Below are 26,000 nucleotides of genomic sequence, written 5' to 3'. Positions count from 1 at the left end.
AAAACGAGAACAGAAGGAACCAGCGGCCGTGATCTTACGATATTGTTATTTCTAACTTTGATATGATACCTCGAAAAATAGCAATATTTGATACAAAGACATTGAGAAAAGGGCAGCTGGTTAATCGCAACTGTGGAATATGAGTACTGAAACTGTTTCAGTCAATATGTATTACTGTATTGATATTTTTTACAACACTAAAACATGATGTATGTGTTAAGACAGCAGATATAACAGCTAAATAGCTGAAAATAAAAAAAATACAATCAATTACTAATTTTATCTATTAAAAGTCAGAAAAAAATACCCAAAGCACACAAAAAGTCCATTTAATTTCTGACAAAGGCATCAATTTCTTTTATTTGAGAAGTGAATGTTTGCTGTTGAAAAATTACAAACAATTAACTGTTTTCCAAATAGTAGCAGAATAATTTTACAGCTGATCAACGAAGTGGTAAAATGATCATTGCCGCTCTGTTAAGCAGGGTGAGTAACACTTTGTAAGTAACAAAAGGATTAATTTTTTTCTTAAGGAGCAAGTACTTTTCATGTTCCTGTTTTTTAAAACTGCATTTCTAATCTTTACCTGAGTATATTTTTAGCCAGCATTCTACTTCTTACGTCACTACATTTGACTTTTTTTTCCCTTATTACAACCTGTCAGCTCTAAAGATGGGGATTGAGAATAGTGGAGAGTGTGCAAAGAGTTTCTGTACTGCAGATGCCAAGTTTCCAGCTGCCTGGAAGAAAAAGAAGCTCCACTTGTCTTTTGACCACAGTACCACGATGACAGAGCAAAGCCCAGAACAAGAGGCAGCTTACAGCCTCAATCCTTAACTACACATCATCACACTTTTATGCCAAAATCTAAAAAAGACAACAGTTACATGATAAAGTGTTTCACCCAGGGAAAAAAAACTCTTGTCTAACCTCTGCAAGCACACTGAAGTAAGTTATACATACTGTAGGTGAAAGTCAAGTTCATAGCGTTAGCCATTTTAATTTTTCATCCATAATGTTAATATTTAATGTTATGATAAGGAAAAAATGTGGAGAGACAGAATGAGAGAGATATATTGTCCATATCTCAATTATACAGCCTATCCTGAGTTGTTTGATAAGCTAACTTGCCCTTCTTTATAAAGATAAAGGTTTTTCATCAAGTGCTGTGTTTTTATTATTTAGCACTGGCCCGAACACCCTAAAATATATTAAAGAAGAAAAGTAACCTGTGAGTAATTTATACACCAGGTACTTTTTTACATGAGTAAGTTTCTAAAATTGTAATTTTTACCTTTACTTTAGTCATTTTTTATTGGAGTAATTGTACTTTTACTTGAGTATACATTTCCAGCACTCTACCCATAACTGCTATTATGGATAAGACATGACATCAGGACTTTGGCTATCTGTTGGGTTTGGATATAAAGATTAATTAAGAACTGAATTTAGATTCTACTCTTCATTATACAGAACAGTCAAGCGCTACCACTAGACTCATGCAGGCGTGCTTAAAGCAATAGTTGCTTCCTGAAACTGAAACAATGGAGCTCTATGAGCTTAACTGGCCAACTGAGAGCTCTTACTTTAAGCAACCGCGCAATATGAGCTGGTGGTGTGATAGGGTGGACCTGCACTTCTTCCTCGTCTGCCTGTCTACTTTCCTGTCAGTCAGTCTACCTGCCAGTGTGCATGGTTCTGTATGAAGGCCGGTAAGAAGAATAGAAGACAGCAAGAAGCGCTGTCAGTCAGTGCTGGCTGAGCAGGGAGCTGATGGGAGCAGGAGGGAAGACAGTTGGCGGGCCGGAGCCATGCACTATTCAGGCATCATTCAGTCGGAGCGCGACCACTGGGGCAAAACACCACAAGGTTCTCGGCAAAAAGCGCACACATGCACATCAATACCACACACACCTGCCAAAACTGGGGTTTGTACTCTGCTGCAGGAGCTACCTCAGCAAATCCAAAAATCAAGACTGCAGCACAGATACTGCGGTCTTAACCTGAAGTAGCACAACAAGAAAGTCATTATGTCTTTTGCTTTAAATATCAGGCATATGCTTCACTGGAAAAAGTAAATTCTTGCATTGTGTGCCACCTGTGTGATAACCAGGAAAGCCTTGCTATGGTAAAAAGTAATGCAATCCATTTTTCTCTTGTTCCAGTGTCATCCAACGCTATTTTGCCAGTGAGGTCAGAAAAACAATACAATCAGGACAGACACCTTTATCATGCAGTGTATTAAAAAGTTAAGCTCCCCTCCTATAAACCTTGAATGCTGTGAGAGAGTCCTGAACGGTCTAACTCATCTAGAGGACAAAGTGATGGCGCCGGGGAGCAGACGGCTCGTAAACTAATGGGACTCTTGTAAAAAGATACTCCCCCCTGGATTATACCTGCTCAGGAGGCCTGATGGATGGCCCAGATGGCTGGGAGAGGACACCAAGCATAGATGAGTGTACAGGTGTGAGAACGTGTGTGTGTGTGTGTGTGTGTGTGTGTGTGTGTGTGTGTGTGTGTGTGTGTGTGTGTATGTGTGTGTGTATGTGTGTGTGCGCCATAACCTGGACTTGTATAGTGAATTCCCCAAGGTTGTTAACTGATTCACATGATACAGGTTCCAAAATATCTGACCTGGTGACTTTATTTTTTTAATTAAAGTTTTATGAGAGAATATGTAGACATTGTGAAATTCAGTTATGGTGCTTTTCCTGGCGATTGTTACAATGGAAGGAACACATTTCTACATTTCAGCTATTCTATAAAAAAACCTCATTAATATGCTAAATGTGACCAGTGCAGATTCAAAGAATAATGAGCTACCACAGCGCAACCAGTAGTTGTGGAATTCAGTGAAAATAGTACTGCTAATTGGACCACACACACACACACATGCACGCACGCACACTTTTCTGAAAAACACATGTAAACTTGGAAAAAAAAGTATTGTCTATAAAGGCTTCTTGTTTCCTCCACACTTAAACAACGTAATCAACTAGTCAAACAAAAAAATAAATCAGTAACAATTTTAAACTCAAATACACTTGTCAAATATGAATGTTTTTTCTTATCTGAATATATTTGGGGCTGTTGGTCAAACAAAACAAGCAATTTAAAGCTGTCACTTTGGATTTTTTTTATAAACTTAAAGAAGCATTTCACAGCTGGAGCGACAGTCTTTCATAAAGCTGGGCTGTCTATGCAGTAGATGGACGCAAATATTTTTGACACCGATGCTACATGACCGCAGCAATCAGAGAAAAAGGGCTGTGGCATTCGCTTTTGCTCAAAAGGCAGAAAACCTACAACTACCAGAATGCACTGCGCCTCACAAGAACAATAAATGCTGCTGCTGCTGCTGGTGGTGGGGGACATAATGAGAGCTAATTCGTTTTGACACAAGAAAACATTACAGTTGGCTGGTAACAAACGATCTCGATGGTAAGCTAAAATATGTTTTTTTTTTAGCTGAATTGTTATGATGCAAAGCTGGTTGAGAATCAGCAAAGTATCTCTCATGATTAACTGAGAAAACAATGATCAGATTAAGTGACAATGAAAGTTTAAAACTGGCCTTTTCAATGTCTTTTCATATGTTGGTAAAGTGATACATGAGATCAAATCCTGGAGCTTGGTATAAACCGTCTTATAGACCACAGCTTTACATGAGCTTGACAGCTCAACTTCCCTGGTTGTTGGATGAGTCAGTGGCGCTATAAAAAAAAAAGAATTGTTCACCTTGTTGTTAGCCTTAAGGAAAGAAAAGAAAGCCTGTAACACAAAGCTGTATCATTAATCTGATACAAACCTCTGGCTATGTCTCGTCAGGCTGTCATATGGAGGCATCATTCTTTTCCTAAATCTCTTAAATATTTGCAGGACTAAACTAAAACTATTGGACACAACATGTGTTTCCCTGCACACAACTTTCCAAGCAGCCAGCAGAAAACAGGTGATGACTGTGAGGCCTGAAGTGAGCTCAGTCAAGCTCCTCTTTAAAAAGAAAAGATGAAAAATTCACATGGAAGACCACCGTGTAACATTTGAATAAACTAAGCCAGACAAGCTGGGAGGCTACCGACACAGCTGAGACAGCTGGAGGTTGGACCAACCTTATTAAGTCAGGTGTTTTGCCTGGGGACATGCTGGGGAGCAGCACACACACACATACATGAACATTCATGCACAGATGCATACATGATACCACTGACTGTTAGCACCATGCCAGGAGCACACAGTGGATTTTAAAGCAGAAAAAAGTGAAATAAAATGCTGTGACTTCAAGATTTCTCACAGTCTCCACTTTCTAAGAATAGGACACTTATACAGAAAACAACCTACAGTGCATTTTCTCTATTTTTCCTCTCCAGCTTTTGTCAAATGCTTGCTATTGATGTTTCAAATAAAAAGAGAAACCTTCTGCTGAAATCTTTTCTCTGTAAAGTTTCCAGAGATTCACCATAACTCCAATACCACATTATCTCTTCTTCTACACTGTGACACACACATTGGAAATTGTCGCACATGGGCAGCGCTTTCAAACGAGGCATTAGGACTGAGCTAAATTGAATTACATCACCACTTCCCACTTTGATGGCGGCTATTAACTTTGCAAACAGTGCTGATGGTAAGCCTATCATATGGTGGCTGCTGCATAACAGGATTGTAGCGCTTCAGAGTGTGGAACGGGGCGAACTGTGGCAGAAAGTGGCAGGCCCCCGTAACCGTAGTTGCTGCAGTGAGGGTGACGGCAGTTGGGGAGAAGCGTACTGTAGCAGTGGAAGTGTAACAAAGAGCTGCAGCACCCCCAACAGAGGGTAGAGACAAACCGACACACAGCAAGCCAAGGAAAGCAAGCGTGTGTTCCTGTGGGCAGTTATTTGTTGTATTTTCTGTTTTCTCATCATCTGTTAGCAGTTTCTTTGTTTTGTATGTTATCCACGACGTCAGTGGCCCGTAGATTGACATCATAGGTAAGCTCCCACACATGTTTACAAGTGAGTGTGATAGCGCAAGTGTGACGTGGATGACTCACATAATGACCACCCAGAGAGCAAACAGAAAGTATTGAAAGAGGAAGAAAGAGAGACAAACAAGGAAAGCAACTGATGAAAAGGGGAAGTAAAAGATAGAGTACGGATAATTTGCCAGGAAGGAGAAGAGGGGAAAGGACCATTGCCATAGCAACAGCAGTATTTCTGCCATCCAGCAATAACTGCTTGATGTCAGATGCCAGCTCTTGGTCTTAAAATCAATTAAAAAGAGAAAGATATGCAGGAGGTCTGTACAATCTGAGAGAAAGTAGCTTACAGAAAGTATACCCCAAAAAACCCATTACAGTGGATACAAACACACAAAATCATAGAGCTACACAAACACGACCTCATCCTGAATTTTAAATAGAGCTTGCAGAAAAATGAGTTTTGTTTAATAGCTGAAAATCTGATATGCCAGACCATCTTCTGTTACATTTGTGAAGTTATTGCCCCTCAATTACTGCAGCTACATGGACAGTGTTGAGATACCAAGTAAAATATGTACTGAACTGTTTACATGGATATTTAATAAAGTGATCCAATAAGGTGTGCGTTTACATGCAAATCCAAATATAAAGTTTTGACTTTTGCAAGATCGGTTCCACCACCTATTAGGGGGCCAATTCTAACAGAAATATAACCCAAGAAGGTTTTTTTCTAACTGTTTTGAGAAAATTTAACTCAATACAAAAAGTACAGAAGGAGAAGAAGAGGAAGAAAGTTACACCTGATAAAACAATTCAGTATTAAGTAACGCAAGTCTAACCCAGGTTACTTTCTGTACCTACAAATTACAGATATCCTCTCAACACCTCATATGTAGACTGATGTTCCCTAAACATCTCATATGCAGGCCAAAGCTAATGACGATTGTTATGTCCACATTGCAGCCTGCAACAACAACATTATATAAGGCCATGGTTTCAGAATCAAATAGCATTCACATAAAAACAGCACAGGCAGAAAATCCTTTATGAAGGATTCTCTCTCCAAATTAGTAGACGGAGGCTTGTAGAAACAGCTGTTGAGGCATTTTGTGCACGTAGCAGCTACCTCACCTCATGTTACCCCCACATGGGGCGAGCATATGCAGAGAGAATACATTTATTCCAACCAGAGTGAGACAATCAGATTCAGTGTTTACACTGTAATTAGGTGCTAATATTTTCCTTCAGAGTGCAGCAGGGATGATGTTGATTTGTAGGCCAACACGGACATTCGCATTGCCCTGTCTCCCTCGACAAACAGCCTATGGGATTTTTCCACTGGGTTTTCCATTACTGTAGAAAGTAAGCTCTGTGAAAAACGAAAGTTTATGATACTTACACATTGTGTTGAGCGAGCTAATCTACACAAATGAACACCACTTTTGTGATTTTTTTTTTAAAGCGTAAATGCAATTGCAAGAAGTATGAAATGAACTACACTACAGTCCCATGACTACAACGTTGCCACCACAATGAGGCTGTAAAGCTGTGCTTGACGCAGTTCAGCGTAATAACGTTCTGTAGTCTCATGTAGCCACGTGTTAGCATCTGTCCTTCTTAAGACACATTAAGCATTAAAAATATATAAGTGATGTATTTACTCATGTATTTTATTTATAAAACCAAACATGAAGAGTCTCTTAAACTTGTGTTAACCACAGACCTATTTTCAGGCATCTAACCAAAAAACAAACTCTAAAAAAAAAAAACATAGACTTTGAGAAGAGAGAACTGGGAATGCTAAAATGCTGACTAATTTCCAGATTTTAGGACTCATTCCTGCAGCACTCTATTGAATGGATTATCAAAGGTTTTTGCACCACCGCTCTCAACCTGGCTGAAAATTCCTTCTGATCAAACAGCATCGGACCAGTCTGACTGAGGTGTGTACAGGAAACCTTTTTTTTTCTGACTGGGCTATTATTCTGATTATTGGGGAATACATGCAGTCAAAATGTCACTGACTGACACTGACCACCAATCAACAGATTATAGCCCTTTTAAACAAAAAGAACCAGAGGAACTAAACTAACAGCTATAAGTTATTTTTGCCCATTCCTAGACAGATGCCAAATCCTAAAATGAAAATAGCCACATGAGAAAACATCACAGATTAATTCTGTTGTTCCATGTAGTAACATTTACTTATCATAGTGAAATTTCTGGATTGGATTATGCTGGATATTCTGGTAATTAGCAAAATATTCAAGGATACCGTGAGGCATATTTCACAGCTTATGAATGCTGCACCCCTCTACAAATAAGGCAGTTGTGGTAAGTGCTGCATTGACTAGAAGTGAAACTCAAAGAACTGACTACATCAGTAAGCTTTTTTTCTCTTTTTTTCCCAGGCTGAAATAACTCCCCTCCTCACTGAGCGTCAGAGGGTGCTGTGATCAGGTTCACTCAACAGACAGGCTCGCCTCAGGACATCAGGAATAATTAGCTGAAATCAACCTGACATCAATCACCCTGCTCTCTCACACACACAGGTCATCACCTTCTACATGACCTTACGTGCTAAACAGGCCGCTGTCACAACCTGTCGCAAGGCTCAATGGAGAGGGAGAGAGAGGGAGGAACTGACAGGGATGTTAAAGATGTGAGAGCAAAGGTGATCATGAAGGCAAGTGGGGTATATTTAACATAATCAAAAGAAGAAAAAATACTGAGTGCGCAAGTGTGAAGGTGCATACTGCTTATTTCAGTCTTTTCCCTTTATATTAACCATTTAAAACCTGAGCAAAATGGATTGATTTCTATCAAAGAGTGGGAAAAGGGCGATTAGCAAAACAACAAAAAACAGCCCAAAAATTAGCAAGAAATTAGTAAAAAGCTACAAGAAAATTATCTGAAAATTAGACAAAAAGCAAGAAAAAAAAGAAAAGTTAAAAAAAGGAAATTACCTAAAAAATGCGCTGAAAAAATACACTAATTCTGCAGCACAATTTAAATATCTAATTATGATAATTACAATTATAAGTTTCTGGACATTTTTCCCTAAACTTTTTTTCAGCAATTCTAATTCTACTAATTTTTGCAATTTCCAGTTTTCTTGAAAAGTTGTTAATTGACTTTTTCTCCATTTTTTTTTTCCAAGAAATCAGACCAATTTGCTCAGCTTTTAATGTTTTAAATGCTAATGAAAGGTGTTTAAATGTGGCACAAAAAAGTGATGTCGGGGTTTCAAAGGGTTAATCCAGTTTTTTTCCTGTCAAACAGCTCTACAAATTTACATATGAGCTAAGTGAACTGCTATACCCGCCTGACAGGCCTAACGAGCTGACAACACATAGCTATAATGTTAAGCTTTTGGCTTAGTCTATAATACAAATATTCACACACTGACCAACATGGTCAGATGGAGATAAACACACCTGTGGACTCAAGAAACAGGCAGTCCTGACATGTCTTGGGCCTTGGCCCAAAAACATGATGGCCTCTGCAATTAATCACACCATTCAAGAGAGGGATGGACCAATGGATCATCCAAGTCCCCTCTTTCTCTGAGCTCAAGGACAGTCGGGTGAGTTTCTCTTTTACGTAAGTGGGAGTCATCCCCCACTGACAGTGTCCGCTGGTATGTGTGGGAATTTGTATTAGTGAAACTGTGTCACAGACAGCATGCAGGGACAATGCTCTCCGCTTTAAGGACAAAATGTTTTATCGGTCTTGTCATCTTCCTCTTGAGTGAAAACTGCAAAAATCTGCTTATGTCTAGATCAGGCTAAATCTGGCCACTGATCAGGTGCCGGCTGATTTTCTAATTCACAATAAAGATAGTGACTCACACTGGGAATTGTTTTTGTACTTTTAGTATACATAAGATGCCTGAGTGCATAAAACAGCATAAAAATAGAGCTTATTCTATCAAAAAAGTGCCAGCATCCCCAGAAAAAAAGTCCTTGTTAAGCCCCTAATGTCCCAAAATCCTAGAAATAACCTAAAATCTTACATATGTCTTGAATTCTAAAAAACGTCCTAAAGTCCTACAAAGATCCTAAAATCCTTCAAACGTCCTTAAATCCTAGAAATGTCCTAAAATTCGAGAAACATCCCAATATCCTGGAAAAATCAGAAAATCTGGGAAACATACCAAAATCCTAGAAACATGTATGGGGCTGCTCTGACTGGCTCGTGGCCTGTTGGCCCCGAGCAAAGCAAGTTGAGTATCCCTGGTCTAGGTGGTAGAAGTGAATGCAATTAAATCAGTGTTTCAAAGCGGACATATTCAAACCCACACAACAACTTTTTAACAAGGGTCTAAAAATGACTCTTAATTAAGAGCAAGCAATGTTGTTGTTTATTTTGGCACCAGTAATATTTATCACAACAGGCTTCTTCAGATGGTGGTGATTTCTTTTTTTTCCCTTCCTTTTTGCATTCTCATCTATATCCCATTCTTTGCTGCAATGACCCAATTTCCCCATGGGGATCATTAAAGTTTCATCTTATCTTATCTGCCCCTATCCCTCTCCCTCCCCCTATCAGCCCTCATCACCCCCCTCCCCAATCCTTCACTTAATTATGTCCCGTGAATGAAGTTCATCTTTCATGCTGCCAGCAGCCGGCAGCGTGGCTCGCCCGTTCTGGGCTATCTAATCATGGCGCAGAGACTAAACTAAATTTAGACAGCCGGCTTGTGATGCCTGGCAGGCCCTAATGGGGGCTGACACCTCAAGACACTCTGCTGATGTACAGGGTACACTCTGCCCGAGCGGGGCCGCAACCGCCGTTGACTAACGCTGACGACTTGTGGACCGGTTTGTTTTGCTCAGAAAGTTTTCAAGGGGATCACGCATAGAGGTGAAGCACTGTGCTGACTAAGGCCATTCAACCTTAATGAAATCCAGCATTTACATTTTAGGACCTTAGCCAATCTTCATAGTGTGTGTGTACATCAAAAGTAATCTACATGTGGCAGCTAAAGCAGTGTCACCAGGGGTTACAAACTCACACACACAGTCATGTCTGCTAGTTGCTGTAGTGGTCTTGACAGTCTATAAGGGGCCATGGCAATCATGTGATGATCATTCTTCAAAAGTATGAAAAATGTACTGAGGAAGGTAATTTTATTTTATTTTTTATTTTATTTTTTTAAATTATGCACATAATTTAAAGGGAATTTTGACAGTTTTTGCAAGTTGGGGCTAGCTTATAGCATACATTGCACATAAATATATATATATATATATATATATATATATATATATATATATATATATATATATATATATATATATATATATATATATATGTATTATTGGCAGGCTAGAAACTCCCCAACCAAAGGCCTTTCGGCTGCCAGTCAGTTGCAGCCAGTTTACAGCCAGTTACCAGTCAACTTCCGGCCACTGGGAGTCACCCCTCCCTCCTGTTTTCTGACAGGGACGTCTAGTTTGGGTTTTCCAGTAGTACTTTTGAGCCAAGTCAAACCATGCCACGCAGATTTGAGCCTATAATGGACCACAAATGGGCTAAAAGGGCCAGAAGTGCATCTAACCACTTTTTAACAGTTAGCAGTGACGCCTCACCGACCGCAGCCAACCCCTGACAAACCCCCTTTCACCGCCCCAAACAAGTGTATGCATTGAGAGACTCAATTCGCCTCTGCCTGTGTAGGAGACCAGAAAAAATGCCTTTTTTTCGGTGTGTTCATCTCTCAGCACTTTTGTAGCTTCTGACTAAATCTATGTGGTTTAGAGTTTTGTGTCTCTTCTACAGCCATCAATTAAACATCTGCTGCCACAAATTGATTTTCTAGCCCTATTGAAATATACATAACTTGCGCTTAGTCATTGCACCATACCCTCGGAGTGCCGAGCGTACTGTTGTCACAGACAGAGCGGCAGAGCACCAAGCACAGAGGAAGTAAAACTTCCACTGAAGAGTAAAAGCAGACACAGTCTAAGTGAGATGTTAAATAAAGAGCTGCAGACAACCATCATCACCCAATACAAGCCGTCATCAGTTAGGACACACCGTCAAGCGAGCAGCCCTGTTGTAATGGAGACGCCAATCCCTGCTGCACTGGGCTAACATGCAGAGTCAAACTAAATCAAGAAAGCCTGTGTGTGGAAAACAGAATGGATTCCCTCGTACATAAAATCATTCAGTCATCTGCAGGGTGTTAACCTGACATGGCTGCATGTTTTGTTTCATGTTCCTGTATGTAGGTGGATACTTCCCAAGAATTGTCAGCCGTGGAAGTCGGTTAGAAAGTTTTTTTCATAAGTAAGCACTGACAAGTTTATTTTTCAACTGCAAAATGCCCAAATTTTGAACCAAGTGTAAAATTCATCAAAAATGTCTATGAATAAAAAATCCTCTGCTAATAATTTCTTTCCGAGCTTTTTAAAAACTCAAATATTTATCAGTATCTGCTTCACAAATCCTGTCGATCTCTACTGCAGATGTTTTAAAATGAAAGCCTTCCAGTAATGGCCCTCTGAGACGGGGTTGAGTTTCCATTTACAGCAAAGAGCAGAAAACGAGCAGATTAGAAAATTGAGAAGATTTCTTCTAAAATATGATAAAGTGTGCTTCTACAAGAGGAGCTGAATAAAAGGCTTGTTTCTAATAATATCCCGTCTCAAATTAATGCCTGGTAGCCTCTTCAGTTGTGGTAAATTAAGACCACAGCAGCTATTTGAGAATGGAGGCTACGGTATTTAAACTGTGTCATTTCTCCACTGAAATATCTCCGACACACTTTTTTTGTATTTAGCATATTTAGGGTATTTAGACAGGCACATAACCCATTCTCTTACTAAGCGCTGCACTTTTTCCTAATTCTTTCCACTGGTCTCACTTCATGCTCCCCTTCTGTCAGGCACACTCAACGCACACATACATACACACACACACACACACACACACACACACACAATGCAGCATAATCACACAAAATCTACTTAAGGAGCACATCCTTTACATTCTTTATCTTAACACAGAAAGGATCTGAACTCAAATAGCCTTGAAGAAAAGATTCCATCAAGAGTTTAAAACCACATGATGCCAATAATTTTAACGAGTCACACTCTGAGCTTCTGTCAAAACTGAAAAGGTCATAGGGTCACTTCTAACTTCAATTTAAAACATTATTCTTTTCACAGCATGCACAAATCCTCTGACAGAATGTATGTGAACAAATCATTTCAAACATGTGCTTATTTATGTTGACAGCATTAACAGGGCAAAACTGCAAAACGTATATTCTGATGGTGTTTTATAAAGATATGAAGAGCAACATGCGGAACTGCATGAACTGCCTCTTAAATCGACCTTTTCTGTATTTTTATCATTAAAATCGAAGAAACGGTGTTTAGGATTTAGGGGGATATACTGGCAGAAATGACATACAATATGTATGTTTTCATTAGTGTATAATTACCTGAAATTAAGAATCATTGGGTTTTTGATACTTTAGAATGAGCTGTTTTTATCTACATTGGAAGCAGGTCCTTGTCCACAAAGTCGACTATGTTCCACCGCCATGTTTCTACAATAGCCCAGAAGGGACAAACCAAACACTGGTTTAGTCTCTGGGTAAGTCCATTTGCGTTTTCACTTCAGCCCCTCCGTGACAAGCCAAATAAGCCTAGAAAAACCCTGTTTTTTAACATGAAACTGCTTCATTCTGTGTTTTTATTCGTTAATATCACAAGGTCTGTTTGTTTTGGAGACAAAGAGACCTCTCTGAATAATTCGGCTGCCGGCATCGACCTTCTAAATGTCTGGATCTTGAATTATCAGAGAAATAAGGTACGCACACATTAGTAGGTGCTGATCTGAAAAACAAACAACTTTTAAAGCGCTTTACCAGTTTAAATTATTTGGTTCGTTTATTTTAGAGAGGAAAGGACCTCTGCAGACAATTCGGCTCGCCATAAAAATCTGCTGAACAACAAACACTAAAGAAATTCTAAGCTTTGCACATTGGAGAAGTTTCAGCTGATTGCGATGTGCAAATATTGCTGCCAGATACCACTAAAATCCCAAATTAAAACTATTAAGTTCAAACATCTATATCCTTTTTTTCAGGTTTATCTATGCTCTCCCAGTATTGGAACCTCAGATATTGCTGTGAAATGTGATATTTCATCATGCTTTAAAAATCTGTACTCTGCCATCTTTGTTTCATGCAACCTTAACTTTGAATACTACATAAAAACTCTTCAGATTCTAACGGCAGACCTACGCATTTTATCATCACATTATGTTCTGTTTGTAAATTACGGATTGCTCTCTGACTGGATCTTAACATTCAGTATGTGCTCTCTGACCAGTTTATTTCAAGAACTGCTCCGAAAACCACTTTGATGCTGATCGACTCAAAACTGTGAGATAGATGCAACAAGTTGGTGCAGAGCAGCAGTTGCCAAAAGTTAGTTTCAGAGGACATAAAGTCAACTGTAAAGAGGGAGGTCTGCAAGGATTTCATGGCCACTGGGGTGGCAGTTTTAGCAAACAAAGTCTCTGGGGTTGGATAAACAATAAAGGCCTGTCGTTTGGTTAGAACAAAGGCCTGTCATTTCCTTTTGTTGTTGGTGGTATTTTTTCCCCTTGTAATCTGCATGTCCAGATGGCTGGATGACTTTCCCCCTCACAGCATCGTTAAAAGCGCGGCACAGCTGGCAGACGGAGAGTGAGCAAACTAAGAGTGAGTAGCAAAAGTGCGTAAGGAAATGAAAAAGTTAAAGAGCTTAGAGAACAAAAAGGAAAAGGCAAAACTAGACAAAAGCTGAGAAATGTGGAGCGAGGCAGAGCAAGAGTTACACAAGTGGACTGTGCGAGAGCGCAGATTGTAACACACACTGACAGATAAATGGACTCTCTTAGATGAGTGTCGCTTACCCAGATCTGTGTTGGGCCCAGCCAACAACTGTTTGAACTTATCCAGACGGGACGCTTCCCTCTCAGTCATGGCCGGGGTGCCTGATGTGTTCTGGTCAGCCATGCGAGCCACTAGCGGGATGACGGGCGGCCGGTGGGGTAGAGACCGCTGTCTGTGGAGGGCTGCGTGCTCACCTGCTGCATCTGTGGCAGGATAAAGAGTTGAAACAGGGCAAATGGTTACATAAACACACATCATGCCAGCAGCCAAGTACTTAAAAGTAAGAATGTAGCAAATACCATGAATTACATGCAACAATAGTCTAAATTTATAAACAAATGTGACTACTGTCCGTTTTTTAGATGGTTATTTGCTCTGTAATGATGAATGTCGTTACTGTTAGTGTCTTGTTTTGCAAAGAGCCTCCACGATGGCAGCAGTTGTGGTTGCAAAATTTTTGATTTAGCTGCAAAGCCTTATAACGGGTAGACAAACACATTAATTCAGTCTGCTGAGCGCCACATGTTCCCCCAGATGTGCTAAAATAAGACAGAGCGAGACACATAACCAAACAGTGGCACCACACAGACGAGTTATAAACAAGCTGGTGAGGTCGGGACTTCAATGTGGAGACGGATGCTCCTTCTGTCACACTAGACACCGCGCAAAAGTTCAGAAACGTGCCTGTGAACAGCCAAGCCAGCATTCCTCAGTCCTACAACAAACAGCAACACACTAACTGCATGAAGAGTCACACAAACACTCCACAGCAATTAAGAAACCTGGAATGCTGCCGATTTTAATATCCTTTCCGGATTTTACAAGAACAAATAAAAAGCTACAAATCTGTTCTCAACTGCTTTATTTGCACTTACAAAAATTAAAAAAGATTATCAAAGAGTGCAGAGCTTTTTGTAGTGGAACCTTTTGTGCGATTCTAACAATAAGCCCTGTTTATAGTCCATTTAATAACTTTTAACTTTTAAGGGGCTGTAAAAGGCAAAGCCAAGGAAGAGGAAGTTAGTAATGTGCACTTGTCAGTCACAATATACTGCATCAATTCTTACAAGTACAAAAAGATGAATTCATACATGAAAGTACACAAGCAGAGTACTCCCCTACAGCCAAATGACCACTAGCTTCTCTGTGTAAGTCTTTGTGTGTCCCTTGCTCTTGAAGCCAAAAGTACTGGGATGGTCAGTGCCAAGTATGAGTATATAATGTAGAATTATATGAAGTGAGTCTGGGCCTCACTAATGAACACTGTGCTCTGTGCCATTATCTAATTAGAGCGGGAAGGTCTTAGACGCTATTCCTTCCTGTCATCTTGCACACACAACAGGAGAGGAAGAGAGAAAAAGACCAAGCAAAAGAAAGAAAACAATTACTAAGAAATGAGACACAGCAAACCAAGCTTTACTGTCTGTGCATGTCAAGTTGTTTGCCCACATGTCAAGTACACTGAGTGTGCATCTACTATATTCATATATAAGCTGCACTGCTTGCAACATGCTCACCTGAGGTGCAAAAGGTGCTGTCTCACATATCACTGTATGCATATATAACGCTGCAGTGCATACGAGCCTGTGTGTTGTCTCCCCTGAGGAGATAAGAGGAATTGCCTGAGGACAACAGGCTTTGATATCTGTATCTAAACAAGGCAACAGACGGGATGCCAGACACCCTGGTGGACCAGCAGTTGACCTGCCAGACAGGACAATAGTCAGCAAGACATAAACGTAATGTAAAGTGTCTGCTGCTATTGCTCCTGATGTGATGTTACAATCTATAAAGTAACAGTAGAAGCACTTTCTTTAAAACTTTCCTGTTCTATTCTACTTTTTTCCAAGGGAGAGGATAAAATATTTTGCACAAGAACGCAATGGTCTTGGACATTGACACAGGACACCGGACCAACAGGAGCCATGAACAAGAGCCAGTGTTTTTCCTGCTATTATATGGCTTGGGTGCAGCACCTATATGAACTAACTTTGTCAAAAACATCAATTTATCAATACATACTGATTCTGAATATTTAAAATGGTTTTAATATTAATTTTTCACAGTATCAATGCATTAATACCACATGCATTTTCTCACTCTCTCTTATTGTTAACATTAGCTTCAGTCATTCTGCTGTTTTCTACAACTAACCAAAAACAGAAGAGTTGCCACTGTCATCTTATAGACTTATTATATTAATCTTTGTATAACATATTTTAAATTGTATGCCCTCAGTGTAAACTGTTTCCAATGGTATCTAAAATACTATTGTCAATATTTTTTGATTTATTGTATCAAAGTTAGTTAGTGTTGTGACATAACTAATTTGAATGTAAACAAGCTGTAGAGAGCATATGAATGGGCCAAAACACGGGTCAAGTGATGTCACATCTGACATTTTACTTTATTTTTACTCGCTCTTCTCTAAAAATTCTGGCAAAATGTCTGTTGGACTCTCCTCAGTGTGCGTCAAAGTACTCGCTCCACTGAAAACTGAAAGCAGAAGTGGCATCGTTTCCTTGCACTGCTCTCCGATAGTTCTATTTTAAAGATGTTTTTTTTTCTTTTCTTCACACTGTGTGTTAAGTAACCCTTCACTAAAAAGAAAGACATTTATCAAATCATTTACATTTGTTTAATAAAAATGAGACTTTGAATGATTTGCTCTCAGTAAAAATGAGAAAATAAAGCTTGAAGACGTACTTGAAAGTCTTAGAATTTTATTTTTTATGTCAGTAAGAATCTTGTAAGGCTTTTGTTTTAACTCATTTAATTTTGAAAGGTGAAATATATAGATGTTTATAAAAAAATTAAGCTTATTGTTAATGGTCCAAAAACATACATAAATGTATAGTTTTTGGTCAAAATACACACACAAAGTTGTGTACTACAGGGTTAAACATGGTGCTTATGGGAAATGGACCCAAACAGAAGAGGAGTTGGAGGTAAGGTGCCTCTTACTGCTGTCATCTGATGCTTATATATAAAAGCATTAGGAGGGTAAGAGAGGAAGAGGCAGATGCGGATGCCTCAGGGATTATTATGAAAAATTGCTGCACCCTCCAGCGTAATCGCTCTCTTCCTTTGTTTTTATTTTGATTATGAAAGGTGATAACAGGGTCGTCTACCACAAGCACCCATAAATACTTACTTGCAACACCATCTTTTATCAAAAATCTGAATGTTATTGTCAGGAAGGTTTTTGTATGTTCATGTTCTCAGACTGTGTCAGTGCTGAGCACCACTGTACACTGAGCAAAACAGAGACGAGTCCATTCAAAGTACAGCATTGGCAGTCTTTCAGAAGCACCGCTCTACAGAGTGATAACATCTGCCAAATATTTTCTCCTCATTTCTCTGCTGTTTGGATGCTGGATGCTTCTGCTGAAACATATTTGAGTGTGTGACACAAACCAGTTGTGGGACCACAGTGAATAAATACACACAAAAAATATGCAGATTTGTTTAAGTTTTAAAAGTGATTAATAAAAATCCTAAATGTTTATTCAATCTATTCTATATATGGAGTAGCATTAAAAGTTAATATGGTGGCATTTCCTGTTTTTACGTTTAACCCTTATTTAATTGTTTTTTTTTTTATTTTTGCACCTCCTGATTTCTGTTTGAATTTTTTAATTGTAAGTAATTTAGTAATACATTTTGCATTTTATATCTTTTAACTCTTTAACTGTCTCTATACTTTATTGTTTTACATTTTATTGCTCTATTAAGCACACTGAATTGCATTGTTGTGTGAAATATGCAATACAAATAAAGCTGCCTTGCTTTATTTATGTAGGATACATCAGCCCAAAACCCTGTTTATAGTTAGACTAAAATAAAATAATGTAAAAAGAACATACACAAACAGAACAAGAAAAAACATATCTGCAGTTATGGGTTGACTGTTGAGAGCTGTCTTCCAGTTATAGAGGGGTTTTAGTGTGCCTTTTCAAAATATTCCCTGACACTGGTGCAGTAAAAAAAAGCAGTCTCGCTTTTAATATGCAGGTGAGCCAGAAAACTTTTTGGACACTGAGCAATGGGGCTCACTAACCTTTAGGTGACCCAATTGGAGCTTCGCTCTGGGATTTTACAAGGCGGCCATCAGCGTAAGGGCTGCTCTGGGAGGCAAACGAGACCTCTGGGCTGGTCACGTCTCCCTCCCCCACCCTGTCCTCCTCATCCTCCTCGTCCTCCTCCTCGTCCTCTGCCACCTCCTCCTGTGTGTCCTCTTCTCTCTGTTCCAGCTCTGTCGTGTCGTCCTGCCTCTGTCTCTCCTGCTGCTTGCTGTGATTCTCAATGACCTGTTCAGTTGACAGAAAAACATGGTGTGTCACTGGTGAGCCATCGGTTTTGCTGATAACTCTTTTAAACTCCAGCTAAAATATCACAAAAGTGTGCAGTTCTCTGAAAAGTAAGTCTCCAACTTGAGTCTGTGCATTAATTAATTCCTTAAGATAAACAAGGAAGACAACAGGTGTGCTTCTGGTGTCCCTCAACCCACCAGTGCTCATGGAAGGGAATACTTCAAAAAAGGCAGGAACTTACAACCAAAAACCCGGGGTGTAAAAGATTCAGGTCCAGGCACCCAGGATGGGTTGTAAAACATAAAAGGTATTTAATTCATAGGGCTACAAACATTAAAAATACACCAACACGTATCAGCTTGCGCCTTCTTCAGGGTGCAGTGACATACATACATACATATATATATATATATATACATACATACATATATATATATATATATATGTATTATTTTAAGGGTGTGGATCCAGTATGCCTCTCTTTGTTTAAGGCTGAAAATCAGCACCAGCCACCAACCAAATGCTGGAAAAATATGCAAGTGCCTCCACATTTGCTTCACTCACCAGCCAAAATAAACAATGGTAATCTATTGAGTGGCTGGAAACCCTGGTTAATAATAATTAATACTACCACAGAATATACTAAAGCTGTCAGGTTTAGAACTCGTAGATTTATCCATATTTCTCCTTGGTGTATTTAGTGCTGCTCCAAATATGACCAGTGCATTTTGACTGTAGTTAAGGTTACAATAAAACAAAGTCAATTTCCTGGGATTCCCAGGATAGTGTGCTTCTGTTCTTGGGACAGAAAATGTCTAATTTCCTGGACTAATATTAATCCCTAATGCACTGATGCTCAATTTAAGGCCCACAGCCCAAATTTAGCCCATGACATGGTGCCAGGGGGCTCCATTTTCCAATTCAAAATGAAAATGAACTGTGTTACACTGGGACTTTTTTGTACTTTCAATGTAAATGGGATGCCAGAGTGCATTAAAAATATATCAAAATAGAGCCTGTTTATAAATAAAAGTGCCAGGGGAGGATCCAACAGAGGTCTGTGCCCTGGATGTCCTCAAATCCTAGAAACAACCATGCATACAGCAAATGTCAAAAGGTTGAAGACGGGTAATTCATTTATCATACATACTAATAACTATTGTTAATATTTGTTCACTAGCTGGCCACTGACCTCCTGTCATTTTGCAAAAGCAGCACCTAAGCAAATCAAGTTAAGTAACCCCGCCCTTGTGTATACTACATACCCATCTTAAAAGTGAAGCAGTGATGCAATGAACACAGAACTTTTAGTCACCTATACTTCTTTTAAATCTTTCCAAAAAAAACATTACTGACATTTTGTAAGTTAGATTTACTTGTGAGGAAAACACGCTTCTCTCTCGTAACTGAAGCCAAACAGGAAGGTGTGTGAAAGAGGGCATCTCTCCTTTGACCAAGCCTCTGTGGCAGAGAGACGTGTCAGTATTAATTGCCGCTGAATCTGGATGTTCACCTTATTGGCTGTTTCCATGACAACTTCGATATTAAGGTTCTGTGCAGCCATGGCCAGCAACTCGTCGTCATCGTCCCCAACATCCCAGGCGTCACTTGTGATGCTCTCAAACTCCTGGAAGGTGGTAGCCTTCTTGGGCTTGCCTGGCGTGGCCGGAGGAGGCTTGTTACCGGCTTTAATCAAACTGGAGGACAAAGACAGGGTTGTGAAAACAGAGGAGATAAGGGTGAAGGGATAAGATTAAAGAATTTCAGTGAAAAGGTGAGGGAGAGTGGGGAGTCAGGGTGTAGAAAAGAAGAAAAAAAGGCAATAGGCAGGAAAGGAGAGAAAAGGAGATGGAGATAAAGTAAATAACGTTTAGGATAAGGGTAAAAAGACAGACACGAGAAGTGAATCATTTCACACCGACAGGTGAGGAAAGAAATAAAAGAACAAACTCTTAATCTTAAGCACTAGCATCAAAAGCAGGTCTCTAACACCTTACAAGACTGAATCTGGTCATGTTCAAAAGAGAAATTTTCACTGAGTTGCTGTCTTTGTGCTGCAAGGACACCGTTTCATTCAGCCGAAACAAGAAATGCAGCAGAAAAAGAGAATTCAATTAAAGTCAACCTTTCCTTATCACGCGATGCAGAGAAAGAAGGTGGGGGGAGGGAAACGGGGGGAATGCTCTGATTCCCTACAAAGACAACGATTACCATAATAAAGAGGGAGACTTGTCCATATTAGCTTACTTCCATCATAACTTAGAAGAAAAGAGAGAGTCTGAACATAATACAACCTGAGAAAAAAACAAGCAAATTGAATTCAACCCTCTGTGGAAATCTACATGATTAAACATCAGTCAGAGAAAATAAAAGGATTTTTTTTTTAGCGGAATAAAAGGCTGGTTTTCTATCGGTGTGTGTGTGTATACATGTGAGTTAAAAAAAGTCTGAAAGTTAAAAATAATTCCTATTCAGTAGTAAATGATGATAGTTAATTGGAAATGTTTTCTCTCCTCTTTTCATTTCAAAATTCTACTTTTTAAGTTATTTTTTAAGCTGGACATTAAAAAAATACTATTAAGTCCTGCACTCTGTTTATTATTAATGAATGTAAGCAAATATTCATTCATTTCCATATTTTCACATACCCCAGACCTCTTTGGACACCCTGCAGTCCTGAAATACTGATACAACTTCCAACTTCCATTTGAAGTCTTTTATCTTCAAATATTGTAACATAATCCGTTTGTATTGGATATGATTAAAAACTTTTCAAATAAATTAGATCAAGACTAAATGAAAGCATGACTTGTGTCCTTTAAGCTGTCAAACCAGCCATCAAACAACTTGACAGACTGGTAGGTGCACATCTACGGACACTGCAAAAGAGGACAGGCCAAAGAGTGGAAAACAAACTCTACCAGAATTATACTGCAAGACAAAAATTGTGCCATTTCACACACATAACTTAAGCATTTTGCAATTATGGCCACGTCCCACTCTATGATGTCACGGCTGATGTGTCAGCTGTCAAATGGCAAAACAAACACTATCAGCATAACATGTTTCACAGTAGCAGTCGCTTTTGTGATTTTTTGTGTTGTTTTGTTGTTTAAATGTGTTCTGCTAAATACTCACTCTATACTGGCACACATGGTTAACCCTTTAAAACCTGACCAAAGTTAATTTCTTACAAATACATGCAAAGGAGGCAATGAGTGAGGTAACAAGAAATTACCCAAAACTAGCATGAAACTGGTGAAAAAAAGAAGTCAAACCAATTTTCTCATGTTTTACAGATTTAAATGCCTGTGAAAAGCATCTGAATGTAGAACAAGTAAACTGATGTTGATCCAGGTTTCAAAGGGTTGACTGAGATGGGAAAAAAATCTACAAGGACTCCAAACCAGTGAATTAAGTCCTGATTTGAGCTAATGTACTCAGATTTTTAACAGTTTATTTCAGTTATTAGGTAATCCTCTATGAGGTGGTGTTAACTGCTGGTCATCAAGACGATATTAAACTTTCTAACAAAACATTCACTCCCCACTGAAAAAGGAAGAAAATTCTTTAAATTGATAATCACCGGTATAAACCTGTTTGTTTGTCAGAACCAATGTGCCATGATTAGGGAGGATATTTTCATCCATTGTGTCATGTAGAAGAAATACACTGTGTCAGCTTTTAAAACATATTTGGGAGCAAACATAAAGGAGAGCCAAGCATGTTCACTTCTGCTAGTTGTATAGCAACTGAAGGTTAGCATCAGCACAACACCTTAAAAGCTGATAAGCAAAAGTATGAAACCTGTCAAGACTACTCCTGTAACATCTTTGCCTACAATGACGAGGTACATTTAACTTACTTAGCATGGAGGAGCGGGTCGAAAGGTGGATGTTGTGCGCCATACACATGCTGGATGCTGAAGAAGTGAAGAAGAGAGAATGTAAATGAATGAGCTAATTCAGAACTGGCTGTCAAGCTAGCTCTATTAGCTTCCTGTTACCCAAAATCAATGCCAGTTAAAACCATAACACTTTGGAAAAAGTGGTCTGAAAACGACTTTAATTTGCAGTAAGACCGTAGCGTCTCCTCGGAATAAAACAGTTGCTGTGTCATTAGTTATAACTCTGTGACTGCGGTTTTGGTAGATTGCTCAACTGTTAGCCACTGTTAGCAACGTAGCTCATAGCCAGCTAGCAGTAGGCGTAAACTGTGTCCGCGGGACTAATGTACGACAGGCGTTGGCACGTTACAAGTGTTGAAACTCACAAACTTTGTGCAATATTAGAAGTCCGTCAGTGAAAGTCAAAGTTGCGTTAGAGGCTCAACAGTACAGCGTCAGTGGAGTGAGGCTAGCTACGCTAAGCTAACCAACAGGAGGGAACACGTCACTCACCTGCCAGGAACCTTCGCTGCGTTTCTTTTCCAGAACTGTTTTTTATTTCCGTCATTCGACATTTTCTCTCTGTGGCCCAACCAGTCCTAAAGAACAACACGCCGACGCTGTCGTTATCTGTAAAACGTGAAATTTGTGTTTATTTACACCAGCTACCCTCCTCCAAAACTCAGAAAGCTGCCATGTTGATACTGCCTAATCGGCAAGCAAGCGAAGCTGTGATTGGCTGTGCCGACACTTCCTTGCTGTGAGCCAATCACAAGTGAGATCCGCTGTTAGGTGGCATGGGAAGCTGCCGACGTCACGGTCCACTGTCTTTGCTTTGTTGACAAAAAAAAAACTGTGTCAATCAAAAGACCATCAGCATCAGGACCACAGGAATGGAAAGTAAAAATGCTTACCATTTACATCACAGTTCATAGGTGTAGTATGAAATAATGCATTTATAGTTTAGTAAAACTGGCTTTTCTATAGAATTGTTTAAATACTGTATTCATACATTATTATTATTATTTTTATTATTCAGGCAACAGACTCAAAAGATGTGTTTATAGAGTAAACATTATTTTTTCCTCAATATACATTGTTTGTATTCATGAATGCAGTGATTACTACCCACTGCAGGTTTTCATTGCTATGTCACTAACCAAAAAGCATCATGAAGGGATTCCTTTCTCCCACACTGTGTGAGAGATTGTGAACAAGATCATCAAAATAAATATCAGTATATCTATAGTTATCATAATGAAAGTTACAATGTTGTTCTTGAGTACTGTAGCTCTGTTATAAAGAGATTCTGGTAAGTGTTTGTCTCTTGATACAATACTGTAACCATTGGCCAGTTTTTTTTCAGGCACAGTGGAGACACAATTCCATGTTTTTAATATTTTGTTTTATTTCTTTATTCAAGTAATAATGAAAAATGATTGTTTAGCAATGTAGGAAAAGTGTCATAATTTATTTTGGTGAATGAAGACTAAAAGAGCTACAGCAGTTTATATAGATGTTTTGTATTCAGTGTTGGGAGGGAGCATACAGGACAAGGCCTTTATAACAGGCTGCAAGATAACTGTGGAAACTAATTTGCAGTATTACTCACGTGAAAGAACAATACACAATCAATCTAGCTAATAAGATTATAGCAGCTCCACCTTGCCCACTATGGTCTGTGTGAAGAACAGGGGTGGAATGTAACAAAGTATATTTGACTATAGTATTTCCGTTTTCTCTTCAGGATTTTTTATTTTCAACAATACAAAATCATATAATACAAAGATCATTGTGTCAAGATCAATATATAACGAGTTCACTAGATCAAGATAGAATGGAAATCACAGAACCACAGAAAAAATCTGCAAAAGCACAACCAGATGTGGTTCACATAATTATTCTGTTATAGTTATTACCCCTACTTAGTAGTCTTGAACAATTCCTTTACTGGGGACAAGTCCCTTACAAACTCAACAAACGCAACATTTAAAGGATTTTTTAAAATGCACATGTACCTATGTACATAGTTGGATTCTAGTCCTAAAATTATGCCCAGATTATGGGGATTCAAAGTTTCTTTTCATTTTTTTTTACATTCCAGACATAATAGAGAGCTTTTTTTTCAAATATTAAGAAATTTTCTAGCCTGCACATGAGCATAATGCACAAAATGTTATTGACCTATGGAGGTCTGAACATGGAGATGTTCTCATAATTCAATGTTAGATCCAGAGGACTTCCTCTTATCCCATTTCACTCTGTGTCATACACACATAAAACAAAGGCAAATACTGTAGGTGGAGAAACATGATCTTTATTGTTGCATTATTTGCATCCTAAATTCAGTGCAGCTTCCACTCAGCTAAAAGCAGAGGTACGGATGTTGTGGAGGGCAAACACAGTTTAGTCATCATTTCTGTTAATGCCAGTGTCTGCCTCATCACTGTCTGGAGGTTAGGAGAGGTTAAGGTAATTATTCAACTCTTCAGTCCGGAACAGGATGGAAGCCACTGACTGCTTTGAGTCATGAATTAGAGAGCTTATGTGTTTACGCAAGTGCTGATGTGGTGTTTGTTCCAAAGGGCTGGAGAAGATAGCATGAAAGGAAGAGCTCTCACTCTTTCCCGATTTCCCAGGACTGCAAACATCATGAATGCTGTAAAGGGAATGGTGCTGGTGAAAAAAGTTGTCTTGCTTCTTCAGACATGATTTGTTTAAACATTTACGTTTATTTTTGTTAAAATACTTGAAGTCTTAGTGAAAATGGCATAGATTTTTTTTTTGTATAAAGTAATAAAGGGATGTCAATACTTATTGGGGTGGGAGGCCAACTCCCTTTCCGAAATCTAGGCCTATGCAGTACACAGCTTAGATACCACTTGGGTTTTAAGATTTCATATATAGGACCAGTGGCGTTTGGCATAGATGTTTGAGGCGTCAGCACCAAATGTTTTATAAATAGCCAAGGATCTAAATAGGTAGGCCATATGTTTTAAAAAAACAGGAATAGAATAAATGTACGTAACTACACTATATTCCACCCTTGCTGATATAAATGTATACATTTCACTATTTTATCAACTCTAGTCAATACATTTTTAATAAAAGCAGTTGTAAAGTATTCTTTTTGAAATAAATAACTACTAAAAAATCTTTAAAATAAAAAGCACAAGTATTGTGTAAAGGAAAAAAGTTTAAGAGTAATAAGCTGCCAGAGTGCATAAAAAATAAAAAACGACTTGTTGATCAATCACTCAGTCAATCAATCAATCCACCCCCCACCCCCTCTGGAGATCCAGGCTAAGCCCCCAATATCCTCACTCCTAGAAACGCCCCTGAACTATATAATTATATCCTTGTTAGGAACTTTCACAAATTGATTAAAATCATCAAATAAAGTAATACAAATAAATTTTATTTTCAAGCCAACATAAGTTGCATGATATAAGCCTGCTCTGCTTTGTAAATATAGGCAATACACGTTCTGTCAATTCGATCTGGTCAGCCAAGTTTAGAAAGTAGGCCAGTTTCACTTTTACTACGGAGTGAGCCATCCTCAGTATACACGATCTTTGTGTGAGTCCCCTTTCCTCTGACAGCACGGGCCGACCGTCTGACTCCACTCACTCCAGACGCCGAGCAGCGTGTTGTTATGCGGGCCGTAACAAAGTTGAGATGAGAATCACCGGACGACAGCGTAACTAATGACACGTCTGAGCGACACGATGGAAAAACAAGGCAGATTACTATCTTCGAGGCTTTTCGTCAAGCACAGACAGGTAGAAGTTGCTCTGAGCCGCAGTGTTTTGGCGTGGAAGGAAACTGAGAGGAACAGAAAGCGGAGCTCTGGCATCACTAACAGTGCTGACACAGGTAAGTGTGACATGCAAAGAGAGTGAGTTTCATAGCTTTTTCATAATTACACAGAAAATGGCTTTT

The 26,000-nt window shown here is 39.0% G+C and overlaps 2 protein-coding genes across 4 annotated transcripts in view; one reads left to right on the top strand and one right to left on the bottom strand.

Annotated features, from left to right (window-relative positions):
- Positions 1–22,821, bottom strand: part of tbc1d22a (TBC1 domain family, member 22a) — a 161,139-nt gene extending 138,318 nt beyond the window's left edge. For 2 of the 3 annotated variants that reach the window (XM_042511041.2, XM_042511040.2), the window contains exons 1-5: positions 22,572–22,818; positions 22,038–22,094; positions 19,686–19,869; positions 17,920–18,169; positions 13,880–14,062 (exon numbers count right to left, since the gene is read on the bottom strand). In XM_042511041.2, the coding sequence (XP_042366975.1) occupies positions 13,880–14,062; positions 17,920–18,169; positions 19,686–19,869; positions 22,038–22,094; positions 22,572–22,633 (736 nt within the window). In that variant the 5' untranslated portion in view covers positions 22,634–22,818. Of the gene's footprint in view, positions 1–13,879; positions 14,063–17,919; positions 18,170–19,685; positions 19,870–22,037; positions 22,095–22,571 lie in introns of all 3 variants that reach the window. The other variant, XM_088072619.1, reaches the window with a different exon arrangement.
- Positions 22,822–25,516: 2,695 nt separating this feature from the next.
- cerk (ceramide kinase) overlaps positions 25,517–26,000 on the top strand; it is a 52,344-nt gene continuing 51,860 nt past the window's right edge. Inside the window, exon 1 of the mRNA XM_042511662.2 lies at positions 25,517–25,934. Coding sequence (XP_042367596.2) covers positions 25,766–25,934 — 169 coding nt within the window. The 5' untranslated portion in view covers positions 25,517–25,765. The remainder of the gene's footprint in view (positions 25,935–26,000) is intronic.

The sequence above is a fragment of the Plectropomus leopardus genome, chromosome 22 (genome assembly GCF_026936395.1).
Source record: "Plectropomus leopardus strain MGB_pleo_1.0 chromosome 22, ASM2693639v1, whole genome shotgun sequence".
Classification (NCBI taxonomy): domain Eukaryota; kingdom Metazoa; phylum Chordata; class Actinopteri; order Perciformes; family Serranidae; genus Plectropomus; species Plectropomus leopardus.
Note: the sequence above shows the minus strand (reverse complement) of the source record. Positions and strands in the feature narration are given on the sequence as shown.